Raw genomic sequence first — 14,927 nt, 5'->3', positions numbered from 1 at the left:
GATGTCACTGTTAACTAAACATAGGCAAGGTGATAAAACCTCTGACAATGTATTTCTTTTAGTTTGGAGATAATGGACTCCAGAAAGACAAGGAAAAGAAAAAGAGGCAAACAAACCAACCAAAACACCCAAAACCCCACTAGAAATTTAAACTGCTTTTTATGCAAGACACAGACCATAAAAGAGCTATTAAACAAAATTACAAAAATTTGTATTTTCTCATAGCTAAACTACATATCATCACACTTTTTTTTTTTGCTATATTCCGTAATCACCTAAGAGCAGTGGCTTTTAAATTATTTCTGTTTGTGAGACTAGTTTCAAATCAATATTGATTCTTAAGAAATTAAAAAATTAATATTAAATAAAAGTTAATTTCTTTGACAGTCACAATCTAATGCAAACCTTTGAAACATACTTGGGTATTCATTTCCCCCCCTCTTGAGAACTTGTGCTCTACACCTTCTGCTGACAGGAGTTTTGTTTGACAAAGATCACATCCATCAACTTCAAATAAGAAATTGACTGGCTTTGTGTTTGCAAAATATTAGCAGAATTTTGTAAATACAGTGTGAAAGACATAAAAGACATAATTTATAAAGGGAAAGAATTAAATATTTTTTTTTAAATAGAAATTAAGATATCAGAACAAGAATAAGGAGAAGGTGGCCTAAAAAAGCCCCAAACATACTTAGAGGAAACCTAACATCAAAGGTTGAAAGAAGCTGAGCAGAGGCTTCCCTAGGTTAACTGCATTCCTGATTTTTGGGCATTAGCAGAAGTGCAAGAGCAGTTCCTCATGCTCCAAGTACCCATCTGCAGTGCCTAACACTGAGGTGCTCTGCCTCACACCCCTCCTGACCCACTGCCATCCTTCTTTGAAGCATCCTGCAATATAAAGAAGATGGTCATGACTGAAACAATACAAGACCAATGGGAAAATATTTTACTCTAATAACTGAGGGCTGTAAAAACTAAGATCCAAGCAATTCTGGTCTACCCTGCCTTCTTGTTTTGTGAATCCTCCATTCCTCTCACTGGCTCAGCACTGGGAGGATGAAGGAATAACCAAGGACAAGCAGGGCATTTTCATTCCATCTAGCTTGTAAAAGAGAAGTCATTTAGGAGGACAAATATAAACTTTCTTAGACTGAAGATAAATTTCATCTCAGATCCCTGATTCCTTAAACAGCCTTTGAGTTATAGAATCCTCTTTCAAACATATAAAAAAGAAAAAACTACCAAAAAAACCTCTGACCAAAACAACAATCAAAGAAAAAATAAAAAAAAAAAAAACCACACACATGATCTCTGCAGCTACCAATCCTAAGCAGAAAATTTCAGTCTCTGATCCTAAAGAAACTGAAGTGTCATCTTGCAGCACTGACCCAAATGCAATGCTCCAGACAGAGGATTTCAGTTTCATCCATGTAAGACATCTTGTGCTTAGCACATATATATCTGTCCTTCAGCTGTGCTCCTCGTATGTCCAAATGCCAAAGGAGGAATGTGGACCTAGGTGACTCCCCAAGGACAGTCAGCTGTGTTAAAATCAAGCATGCATGGGAGACTTTTCAGCTTTTGGAGCTCATGCAAAGAGTCTCCTATCCCACTGTGCTGTAGGAAGAGATAGGAGTGAACACATTCATAGAGAGTCCACTGAGGATCCCTTCCAGCTCCGTGCAAATTCACAAATCAAATCCCAATATATAATAAATCTGATCTCTTTAGGAGTTGAAGAACATCTATTTGATTCTGTTAAGCAACTTCATAAAAAGGGGTAAAAAATATTCCTGGGTAGTCCTTGGACTTTGAAGAAACCTTCATCACATCTTCATCACATTGACACATGATAAAATGTGTCATCACCTTGTTTCTTGAAGCTTCCCCATCAAAGAGAATCTTTTAATCCAACAAAAGGATTAACATGAAACACATATGGAGTACCTCAGCTTTTACTGATTAATAAAGCTTTTTGAAGTTGAACATTTGTTTATCAGCAAATTCACAGTGGGATCACAGAAAATTAGACTTTGAGAAAATAGCAAAAAACAGTTGATGCTTTCCCTCAGCATATTCTGCTTTCCAAGTTTTGCCACAGAGACTTCTGGTACAAAGAACATGCTGGGTTCCTGTGGAATTTTGCCTTTTGTACTAACAACTACATCAAAAGTCAGTGTTGCAAAGAAAGCTGACAGGAGCTCTCTTAAGGAAAGTTTTAACATGGAAATTTCACTACAAAGCCCAAAAGGTGTGACAGAGGTGACAGGGGGACACCTTAAACTGATAAGGAAGAAGAACATGAAAGAAAGATGCCAGGTGAACACACTCCATGAAACAGCTTCATACTTTCATGAAATTCAGTATTTCTTCTTAACTAACTGCAGCAAGCTGTGTCCAAGCATTGGGAACAGCTGATCTGATCCCTCTAAAGCTCACTAAGAAGAGCTCCAGATTTACCTGCACTGGTTCCTGAGGGGTCCAATTAACCACACTCCCAAAATATTGGAACAAAGTGTGCTACCAAAATGCTTGAAGAAAAACTCAAATATTCCAAGAAATGTATTACACGACTGAGCATACTGTTATCCAGACCTAACTGCATTTAAGGATACTGCAGCTAGAGAATAAGCATTATGGCCATGCCGTAGATAGGTACCATCACACTCAGAAAACACTAGCATTTACAGAAAGGATAAAAAAATATATGAGGAAGCCTGTTTGAAAGAACATATTGTTTATACTTTTTTTATACTATTGTATATACTTTTTTATACTATTTATACTTGTTTATACTATTGTTTTTACTCATTCTTGAATGCCAATTTATTAAATTATATGACCAGAAACCAATGCAAAAGTGAGGATTTATATTTTTCTTGTGCAAAGGACAGATTCTGATGTTCACTATGCAATTCAATAGGTTTTTTTATTGCATCAAGTTTTACTGAAGTCGAAAGTCTGATGCTTTTACATACTTCATCAGTCAAAACTGGCATTTCTAAATTCAATCTTACTCTGGTGCCACAGTAACAATTATTGCACTCAGCTCAGAGGCACTAAAAACTTGACCAAGAAAAGGTGGGAAATAACATTTGAGCTTTTTATCATGACATGCATATAAACAATTAGGAAGGGATCCATTTTAAACAACACAGCTTTTGTTTTGCATTTGTGCTTTAATTCTGCTCTCTGAAGCGAAAATTGAACTGAATTACAATTCAAATGTTTTGACAACTTTTACTAAAACTCTCTAACCAAGGAATGCACAGATTTTGTAGCATATTTTAAAAACACTGGCTCAGACATAGGTACCCTGGAAAGTACTTAAGTTGAATGGGGTGAACAATTCAGCACAGGTTAGTGTGATGTGACAGCAACACAATCTAATCTGAACTTTTAATATGGAGAATGTGGAAAGATGATAAAAGGGTACAAAAAGTTCCACTGAGACAAATACTGGAATCATGCATAGAGGCAGGTATCAATGCCCTAAAGCAAATATTCTGAAAGAGGACAGAAGTTAGAGTCACAGATTTAACCCAGTCGTGGAGGTTAAAAGGCAGAATGCAGGCTTGGGGTTGTGTACAACACACAGCTATTGTACCACAGTTTGTGTAGAATGTGTGTGTGCAGGTTTCCATCTCTGAAAACAACACTGGCACTTCATTCTTCTCCATGTTTAACAGAGCTTTCAGAAATTAAGTGGAATTTTCATTTCACAGAGGATTTAAAAACTTTTGAATTTGATTTTATTCTGGTTGAAAATGTAGATTTAGTGACTGAAGAAAAAATAAGGAGTCTTGAGAGGGTTAACTAGAAAGCATAAGGGTATGGAAGACAACACTTACAAATTAAACTACCTCTATGCAATATTATATTTTGAAAAATGTGGTTTACTGTGGAAAACCACTGTTCTGTAAAATTTTCAACCAGCCACAGAGAAAAACCATCAGTGTGTTTTTTGGCCATGAGCTGAATGGAAGGCATCAGAGCAAGAAATAAGGAAGATAACATCTCTTTGCCTATCAGCCAGAAGGTCATACAAGGAAAACAAAAATAACTTCAGGAGAAGAAGCTGCCTGAGGGTAAGAAGGCTAGCAAGGCCCTGGAGACAGAAACTCTTGGAACAAATCCAAGAAAAAGAACTACAGATGTTTGGGTACATTGTTTTATTTTTAATATTGAGCCTCCAAAGCTGAAAAAGAAACTTTAAAACCAAAAGAAACCAAGACTTGTTTGAGCAGTATTTCACCTTCCACAGTCAAACTCCCATCTCAGGGTGATGCTGGCATAAATGAGGCCATGAACCTGCAGAACATCTTTCACAAATGAAATTTCAGTATCCATAAACCTAGATGAAAAAACCTGCTTGTAAAACACTTACGAAGAATTTCTCATAGAGAGTAAAAAAAAATCTGCAACAAAAAATCTGCAACAAAACTTCTGCAAAATTAACCATGGCCATTTAGTTTGTAAGTGAATTTGTGCAAGTGAGTACATAAAGGGATCTAAATGGGAGAGATCTGCTAAACCTGTCAGCGCGCCATATTTTTCTCCATATGGAATGAGAATGCAAAACAAAACTATGCTAACAGTGAAAATTTACTGGATAAGGAGAAAAAAAGTCACAATGAGAAGCTAGTCATTAAATAATATTATTTGCCACAAGCACTTTTTAGCTTTCTTTGTCTCAGTCACAGTTAAAGCTCCAAATGCAATGCACTGTGCTGCAGGATGGAGATTCAGCAGGTGTCTCTCTAAGCTTGCAGACTTGATGCCATTGCAGCACTATGTAGAGTTCAGGGCCACAGAAATCAAAATTATGACTGTGGCTCTCTATGAGGGCATGGGGAGGTGAGGGGATGACCGCCCTCTCTATCTGTCAACAAGAATACAAGATTTGCAGAATGCAGATCAAGTCAACTGTGAAAAGAAAAGCATGTAAACAGACAATATTTGTAGGAATTTTCACTGCAAGCCCTCTGATTTATTTTTCCAGACTTTTATGATGCCTTGCAAGGTATGTGAGTTATGTGAATCCATCCTCTGAGGCATAATGTTGCATCCACACAACCTGGATTTTGGTTAAAAAACAAGACTCAAGGCAAGACAAGCAAAACCAAATTCAAACATCTGACATGTGGACAAGTTGACAAATGTTTGACTTCACAAGTGTTGTGTCTCACTAGCTGTCATTCCAAACCACTTTTGCTTCAGCAGCTACAGCTGACTTTCAAAATAGCCTGTATTTACATCTGGAGATTTAAACAATGTTCATACAGGCTAATAGATTCAGTACTGGAGTCTGAAAGAGAATATGTAAAACTTTTTCTGCTGATGTGCAAAATTCTAGTGAGGGTAATTTCAAAAATAGCAAAGCATTAGTCTTAAACTCACCTGCAAAGTTCCTGCCATATGTGAAAATGCTATTTAGACCAACTCTAGCAACAGACTGAAATCTAAATCTAAAGCTGCAACAAGGAGATGACAATGCCTATTTTAAATACTCACAGGAAGCATCCAGAAATAAAATTTAAAAATTTTCCACCTCAGTGAGCTACTTAGTATGTACACAATTGATGGAGATATAAAAAGTAAACATGTGAATAGACCTGCAATCCTAACACTGTAAAATTCTGCCAAATATGTAACAGAAAAAAGTTAAAGAACTAAGACATATTGTCATGTAAAAACACATGGCATGCGTGTTCTTACAGTCCTTAGACAGAAGAAAGTGTATTTTAGTTGTATTTTTTCCAAAGTGCAAGCATTTTTCTGGGAGGATCACTGCAATTAAAGCCATTTGCTTTATGATGGTGGTACACAGTTTGTTTAGTCTTCTCCTATAGCTAAAGAGCAACGCCCAGCTTGAAATTAAAAGTCAATAAAATATTTTGAAATATTAAAGAAAAGACATAAGCACAGCCAAACCATTTCAAGGGGAAAATTAAAACATTAGAGTGAAAAATAACATAAAACCTCTGTGCATGACACAAAAATATGCATAGACAAAACATTATTCATTTTTTTAACTGATAATTTACTCCAGTTAACTTGTTCTTCTGCATTTTTGCAGACTTCCTCTTCTTAGAAATCATACCTGAAATTATTTTGGCAAACTCAGCATACACAGTCCACTGCCAGCTTCCTTATAATGTTCAGTATTTCATAGAACTAATAAAAAATACTAACAAAATGTGGAAAACTCTTTTTGCTAGAAGACTAAGCACAGTTCAATATATATTCCTTCTCTGAATTTCTCCAATTTCAGCCCTTTGCAATAAAATTTTCTAACATTGCCTGCAACTCGCAGAGTCAAAGGAAGAAAAACGTCTGAAAATCAAAAATTGAACAGCAGCATATCTACCAAGACAGAGGTGATGCTTCTTTTTGTACTGACACCAGTTTTCAAATCAATTCTCAACAAGGCTTATGTTCTTAAAATCATCTTGGAGAGAGAGGAAGGCAAAGACATTTTATCCAGATTAACCTCTGATATGACCACAACTCAAGGGTAAAACTCTCTGTGGATTCTATGGGATATCACACACACATGTAATAATGAACAGAAAACATCAGAATCCTCCATCAGCTCAAGACCTTGTCCATCAGTGTCTCCTCATGACAAAATCACAGTATTTACTGTGTCACTGTTTGCAAAGCAAGGAGGGAAGTCAGAAGCACAGACTGCCACCAACTTTAGGAAAATACAAACCACACCACTGAGAATGACCTTGTTTACAGGCAAGGACTTCAGCCCTCACAGGCTGAGAAAAAAAGTAAATGGTTTTATCATTTGGAATGGAAGGGAGTCTGGAATTTAGTTAGGAAGCAATTTCAACACACCTGTTAAAGTGTGCCCATATCCAGATATGTATCCACGTGTAGTCACAGATATTTGCAGTTTAGAGACCTGGTCCAAAGCATCACAGATTGATCAGCTCTAAACTTTAGATTAGCACGCAGGAATGGTGGACTCAGCTGTGAGATGTGACTATTTAGGCCTCGTGGAATTCTTAGTGGAGCTCAGGAGACTGAGTTGTAACAGAGCCCAAAAGCAACAGATGTTGTCCAAAGTTCTGCTAAATGAGTGGAGAACTCAAATTTATCTACAGAGTATTTTTAAAGAATGGAAAGCTATCTTGTTACTACAGGCAATTTAAGATTAGCAGACCAGAAGGTGAGTGTCCCAGAGCGGTTTTGAGAATGCTATGTTGGTTTTAGATATCAAAACAAAACTCAAGCCAGACTGATGATACCTTTCAAGAAACAGTAGTATCAAGCACACCTACAAAATTTATTTTGCTTTTATAGGTCTTTCAGGATACGCAAAAATTGCCAACCCTATTTAAAGTGCACAGGATCTCTGCCTGGGAACCTCAAAATATGTTGTAACACATTTAAGCTTCCCAGTTTTATTGTGAGACAGTGAAGCCTTATTTCAGGCAGGCAGGGAAATACTGAGAGATTTGGACACACTTGCACAGCTGTGTTGAAACTGCATCTAAACCAGCAGATAAACATTCTGAGCTCCTCATTCAGGGACACAGTTGTGCACCTTGGACATTTCCCAACAGCACGTCGAGGGAACCGGTCTCCTAGCGCACAATCTGCGCCTCAGTTTCCATGGAAACCCAGATTCCTCGGTTTTCTTAAGACATCAAGGCAAGGAGGCTGCAGTGAAGATATTATGCCTCTGGTTGAGATGTCTGAAGAAATCTAGGCAATAAGGTGCGAATGTGCATGGAACCCATCTTTATCTGCACACAGCTCAAGGAGCCAAGGGTCCTGACTGGAGCCTTCCCTGAAGCCACCTTAACATGAGTTAGTTAAAATGACCCCAAAGCAAAACAAATAAATCACAGGCAGGAATTTGGCAGGGAAAATATGACTGTCATTCTCCACTGAAATACATTTTAGTGGAGCTTAAGTGTTTGCTTTACACTAATGGCTATGCTGTTGCCTTACAGTGTGGGCAGTAATGGATAATAAATGCACTGTGAGTGTACAACATAGGGTTGAATATCCTGACATTGAATCTTTCCAGAAAGAGGTTTTCTTTTTTTTGTGGAAATAACATTTTATTGTGGAAAAGACTTTCAGGGGAATATACATAAATTCTACTTTTGGATAAAATTATAATTAATATTAATTTCAAACTACTGCACAAACAGTAAAACATTAAATGATTTTCTAATGCAGAAAGGGATCTTAGCTAAGCAAGAAATAGGATGTTTTGATCCTTTTCCCTAAAGCTTCTGCAGTCTGGGCTTGAAAAGTCTGTTACTGGGTATCTGTTATTCCTAATTTTCTTTCTTCAATTTTCTTCTACCTAAAAGGTACAAATTGCTCACTATCTTCAACTCAAACATCTGAGCAAAAAGGAGAAGTGGTAAAACTTCAGATTTGCCTACTGTAGAAAATTCAGGATGCTTCCTAAAACATACTGATCAATGGGCAGAGGAAGGCCAAGGGCTCCACAGCTACCAACTTCATACTGGACAGGAGTGAAGCTGATGTTTAAATTGGTCTGCAGCACTGAACCAAATATTACTATTTATACACTCAATACATTATATAAACAAAATTTGTTTATATAACATTGATTGTATTATATAAACAAAATTTTAAAATATACTTAATTCCTCTCATGATGCAATGCATAAACTGTAAACAAAGCCTCAGAAGTATTTAAAATATACCTTTCTAATTTTAAAGTATGACCAAAAAAATTAAGATCTTTGCAAATCTTAAGATTACTACAGTACTTTACAATAGTAATAAAAAAGTATTAGTAATCCATCTTTTATATTAATAACTTTAAAAGGGTTTAATTTTGTATAGTCAATGAGGAAATATTTGTAACTCCTCAAATCATGTTTTATAAATATAGTACAATGCCAGGAGCTCTACTTAGTATTTCTAATGATACTTATCAAATAAGTATTAGTATCTTCCAAATTTTCCATTGGAATTAAAAGACTCTGATCTATTAGCATGGTCTACATATATCCAGAAATCTAATGCACTCTTGAATGAGATAGGAATGCTAAAACTGAAGCCAAGTCCAGCAAAAATGAACATTTTGGGTGTCAGACAGCCCTGTGGGCTAGGCATACTATTTGTTGGTATCCCTGGAAAGGCTTTGTGAGTTTTGCCAATAGTTATTGCAGGGTACATTTTCAGTGAACCCTCCACCCAGTACACACCTGAGGCTGCAGGCTGCAATGCAGCACAGCTCATCTGTACCCACCATTTACCGAGGCACACAGAGACTTCTCCAGAGTATCATAAAATTGCAGAATTACAGAATATCTTGAGTTTGAAGGGACTCATAGGAATCATCAAGCCCAACTCCTTGTTCCTTGCAGGACTATTTGCATATGGGAATCCATTATATTTAAAAAGAGGTTGTTCAGTAGGGTTAGGCCAGACAAATACAAAATACTAAAGAGCAGAAAGCTAAAAAAGAAATGGTCACTATTTCAACAACAGGCTCCACTGTAAAACAGTCTTTGACATGCTTCACTAGGAGGCTGTCGCCTCTCCCTCCCTACTACTCATACTACTCTCTTTGTCCACTGCACTTTGCTAGAAAATATTCCATTTTCTTTTCATTCTAATTTTTTGTTCTATTCATTAAATTTCCTAGTAAGAGTAATCTAGGAAAGCCCTGTGAGTTCAGATCAGGGTTTCCCCCTTTCTCCTTCCTCAGCTAGGTACCTATTTCAACCACCAGTTTTAAGCTTCTGTCAAGCAGAAACACGTACCCATTTACCTGGTAATTTTTTCTCTCATTGGTAGAGATTTTTTTAGCCCATAGTTACATGAAAACACAAATAAGTCAGAATTCAAGAGATATTTCTCATTTAAAGTTGATCTTATGGCTCAAGGGAAGGCAACTTATTATTAGAAAATTCATCACTGATATTTATTATAACCTTGCCCAAAGGTTGTTTGTGTCTCATGCTTAGAGGAAACCATGACATCCCTGAGGTATGATAGTCTCTGAACAATAACACTGTTGTTGTAATTCACTGGCACCTTCCTCATGGCATCACTGGAGGATGCCTGATGCCCTTGCATCACACTCTTTTCAGGATTCAGGTCTTAATTAACACTTTGACTCATATTAGCCCCCAGTGGTAAAACCTCTGTGCAGTCATTCTAACAGTTGCATTCAACTCCACTCCTGATTTCAGAGAAAATGTGACCCTCAGACTTAAGAAGACTGAAACTTCAGGTAAATAATTCAGCCTGATTACATAAAGTTTATGAACTGACAGCATAAAGGTAGTCCTTGTAAAAAGCAGAAAGAGAAATATATAAGGAAGGTGAAGAAATCATCTTAGTAGAAATCAATAGCTCAGGTGTAGGAGATAATAAAATAATGTGTGTATAAAAATAAATCTGTGTATAAAAAAATGTACAAGAATGTTTAAAATCAGAAGTAATCAAAAGTTCTGGCATACATCTGGGATAATTGCAAGAAGAAAATTCAGTATAAATATCTGAGCTGTTAGAACCTTCTGGACCAAAGGATCATCCTTCTCCTAATTTAGTCTTCTTTTACCTCAGGAAACTGAATCATACTGCCCTTTTCAAAATGTGACCATGTGCTTGCCTAAAGTGAGGTAGCACCTTTCTTCCACATTCACAGAAAAAACTGTTCTGGAATATTTCTTTAAGTAAGCATGAGATAATGATTTAATTTTCTTAAAATTTTAAGATCAAACCACCACAAACCCATATAAAAACTCCTACATTAATCTTGTGTCTTGAGAAAATATAAACTTTTGCTGTGATAACTTAAAAACATGAAACTTATATGGGTTGAAGAGAAAATGGTGGGGAAAATTTTGTATTCACAAAGTCTGCAAATGACTTACAGTATTTTGTAACAGTAATTCAAAGTCCACAGAATGCCACACAAACACTGAGGAAAACAAGAAAAATATTGAACCTATTTTCAAGTAATTTGATGGAATTAGAGAAGCTTTGGCCCAGATAAACCTGATGCACATTGTGCATTAGGTAAACAGTGGGAACTGCAAGAATGAAATTCTGCTGAGAACCAAAGGCAGGACAACAGGTACCTCTTGTGGTACCTATGCACAGACAACAGACTGTGCAAAAAGAAGGAGAGTCCTCAGGGCAGCAGCAGCAGCTTCACTCACACTGATTCTTCAGCTGCATGAAACTGTACTGATAAAAGGACTCTTTGGGTGGGACTCATCTCCCCCAGCTTCACACACTCACAATATAGACATTTAGGTTTGAGGCTTCTCCAGCTGAGAGAGAGAGAAGTTCTTCTCAGCTACAGTTCACCCCATTTTAAAGTCTTGCTCAGAAAATGTCAGGTCAGTCCTGACTGAGGAGTGTCTGTTTTATTTCATCGAACAAAAACTGAGCTTAGGACAACCAGCAGAGTAGACATCTACAGTTAGGTGAATTAATCTCAATTTCTCCTCTCTTTCACTTTAAATGATACATTCAGATTCATCTGCAAGCCTATTTGAATATGTAATTGCCCAAGGAAATCCAGACTGCTTTTCCATCCTTTAAACCTATTTTTAATAGTTCTGCTCTGAATGAAGTATGTTTATTAATTTATCCAAATCCCTCCATGTGTTTGGCCAGTAGGAACCAAAGCAATTACCCGGGTCTGGTGTCTTAGAGAAGAGAAAAGAAAGGGACTGCTGGCAAAAGCACCTTAAAAAACCAGATATTTTTAATTTAAATCATAAAGAATTATGAGGTCACAATGAAGCGTGGCCTTCACACAAATTACAATTGAAATACAGGTTAAATTAGCAAATTGGGAAAAAAAAGAGAAAAAAAGCCCTGTTTCTTCTTTCCCCAAGCTCATTTCTGACTATAAAGTACAGTGATCCTCAAGCCATAAACATTCATGTGCGTCACCTAGAGGAATATTTTCCAATCTATTTATAACCTAATTTCTTACTTGGCCCTGGTTCCTATCTGTCGGTCAATATTAGAAACATCTGCCCTATGCCAACAAACGAGTTCATTTTTACCATGAAGTCAGGAGCCATCTTTCTACGTGTCATGTCTTATTCACATCACACTGACACTGCCTCTAAGTGTATAGGCAGTAAAAATAACCATGAAAGCTTGTTTCAATAGTAAATAAAGATTTTTTTAAAAATACTAAATAGAAAACTTGAATCATTAGTACTCACCACCAAGGCTTTAGATCTGTTACTGAGAAGTTTTTCAATGTCTCTGGCTGCAATTTCCACTAGCTGACGAGGGTTGTTTGCTTCTACAGTATACATTGCTGCATTTTTCAAATAAATCTGAAAAAGAAAAAAAATGGAAATAAATCAAAATGACAGTGCACATTCAAAATAAACCAAATGACTTGACAGAAGAGGCATCAAGATGTCATCTGTTCTTACTGGAGCTTCATAATGACTACTGCTAGGAAAATCCAATTGGGCCCTGTGAAAGAAGTACTTCACCTTTTTGTCTGAGAGGTAGAAGCTGACACTAAAAATCATTTAATAAATCTTCAAAATTGACCAGTTTTAGTGACAAACTAACCAGCTGCAAAATGCTCAAGGAATCTGATTCCCATGGTGTGCTAAGAGAGCAGTAAAATGGTGATCCTTTAAAATGACTGAATTTCAAATAAAATAGTTTTTGCTGAATTGCATTCTTCCTTGAAAGATGAAATACAAACATGCCAACTGAATTATTTAATTTAAGTTATGCTTAATCAGTTTAGTCCCTTATCTATTTATTCATATGATAGCATTAGTATTCACAAGGAAAGAGAAGGAGGAACAAATAGGAGGAAAAGAGGGAAAAGCACAAATACATAAGGGGAAATGGGGAAAAAAGATGAGGGGAAGAGGGGAAATACAAATTGTGAATAAAGGTTATCTCTGAGGAGCCATTACTGTTTCCAAAGCAGAACATGTATATGAAGAAGACAATTTTATTTGTTAATCAAAGTCATACAGTGAAAAGCATGTAACCATAAGAAGGAAGAGAGAAAAAAGATGCAAAAAGTGTAGTTGCATTTGTACTACTAGAACTCAATAATGAAAAAACTACTATATTTGGAGTAGAAAATAAAGGAAAAAAAAAAAAAAAAAGTGGATACCTTATAGCTTGATGGGCAAACAGGGAAAACTAATTTATGCAGCCAACAGATGGCCCGAGTTTACCCAAGCACTTTGCCTGTGCAGCAGTGCCTGGTGGGGCTGTGCTGTCTCCTGGGGAGCCATTCCAGGCTCAGGCAGGAGCGGGTCCAGCACTGATGCTCTGGCTGCCATCCAGCACGAGAGAGAGCCAAAATCTGCTGAGCAGACTGAGCCTGCCAGCCCCGCCAGCTCTCGGGGGTCAAACCTTTGGGGACCTTAAAGAAACTCACCACGCTACACCTCTGGTGCTTGCAGCTGGTAAGCAACACAAAAACTTTCCTGGCAACTGCAGTTATAGATGCAAATTGTTATCAGGCAGGTCCCATAAGCTGCCACAGATTTCAGCACTTACGAATTTTACTAAATTTATGTTGGGTCTCGGTTTGTTTATTTTCCTTCAGCAGTCGTTCCTTTCCACCAGTAACAGAGCAATTGGAATAAGCTTTATTCCTCATATAGGAATGATTATTTAAAAAAAAAAATCATTGCACCATGAGCAGAAAATTACTACAACAGATGACAGATCCTAATCAACTCAGATTGTAGTCTGGATACTTTTGAGGTGCTCGATTTTCAAAACAGCCACAGAAAAAGTTTATCTCTAGATAAACCCAAAAATCTCTTTTTAAGGGGTTTCTGGGTAGTTTTATTTTTGGGCTTGTGTGGGGGGGTTGGTGGGGGGATTTTTAGGACATATCTTAACAGTAGGACTGGCCTATAAGCCAATTATTAATCAAACAAATTTGGAAATAAAACCATTTTATTCTACCATTTATCACTTCAGAATTTCATTCTTTTTTCTCTGAAACACATTAAATTTGTAGTCAGCAAACTATTTCGGAGGTAAATTGACTGTTGTGACCAGTCCTACAGACCAGAGTAAAAATCAGTTTTATATATGCAGATGGTTTGAACCAAGACTGGAAATTTCAGAGGAATATCTAAATTGAAATGGCCTTCAAGTCTTGTAAAACTTTCAGGTTTTCACATTGTCAACAAACATTCACCCTGATCACACAAAGAACAGACACTGCAATATACCAGGTGTTGATGTCTTGGTCTTTAAAGAGATATGTAATGGCAAATTCTTTAAACTTCACTTGTGACTGCATGTAGTACAGCTTAATCAAAAGTTACTAAATTTACAGAAAAATAGAAACAAGATTTTGTAAATGGTGCAAAAAATAGAAATAAGTTTCACAGAAGTTTTAAAATAATAATTTTAAAAATAATTGTAAAGGGTTCATATGCTTCATTTTTGAAAATGTTTGATTGTTTGATTTTCTTTGTTCAACTATTTCTGGTCTCTTTTTTTCCAGATTTTTTTTACACAATTGCTGTTTATTTCCTACTCAATGGTGAAAGCAATAAGAAAAATTTAGTATAAACCCTTTCTATTTGGGGTTTCAATTAAGCAAAAAACCTAAAATTTGGAGAAAGAATTGCAAAAATGCCATTTCATAGTAATTAATCTTTTCACTAAACATGACAAACACTAAGCAAGCCACAAGAAATCAAGTAGAGGGAGAGTGAAATATGTGTTCAGTTAATGCAGGTTTAAAGCAGATGGATGACAGGGATGACCTGGAGATTGCACTGACCAGATATACAACTGCAAGTGCTGTAGTGCTGATCTCTGATATTTTAAAGCCCTTAGTGAAATTTGGTTTCTAAGAGGCTGTGAGCGAACAGCCTCAGTAAAGTTAAGGGTGATGTCATTTTGCATTCACACAACCACCAAAAGGAAAGACA

The 14,927-nt window shown here is 36.6% G+C and overlaps 1 protein-coding gene across 2 annotated transcripts in view; it reads right to left on the bottom strand.

Annotated features, from left to right (window-relative positions):
• The window catches only part of CACNA2D1 (calcium voltage-gated channel auxiliary subunit alpha2delta 1), a 365,213-nt gene that overhangs the window by 284,985 nt on the left and 65,301 nt on the right, over nt 1-14,927 (bottom strand). For both annotated transcript variants that reach the window (XM_059471496.1, XM_059471497.1), the window contains exon 3: nt 12,207-12,323. In XM_059471496.1, coding sequence (XP_059327479.1) covers nt 12,207-12,323 — 117 coding nt within the window. The remainder of the gene's footprint in view (nt 1-12,206; nt 12,324-14,927) is intronic.

The sequence above is a fragment of the Ammospiza nelsoni genome, chromosome 5, assembly GCF_027579445.1.
Source record: "Ammospiza nelsoni isolate bAmmNel1 chromosome 5, bAmmNel1.pri, whole genome shotgun sequence".
Lineage (NCBI taxonomy): Eukaryota > Metazoa > Chordata > Aves > Passeriformes > Passerellidae > Ammospiza > Ammospiza nelsoni.
The sequence above is the reverse complement of the archived record's forward strand: the minus strand, read 5'-3'. Positions and strand labels throughout refer to the sequence as shown.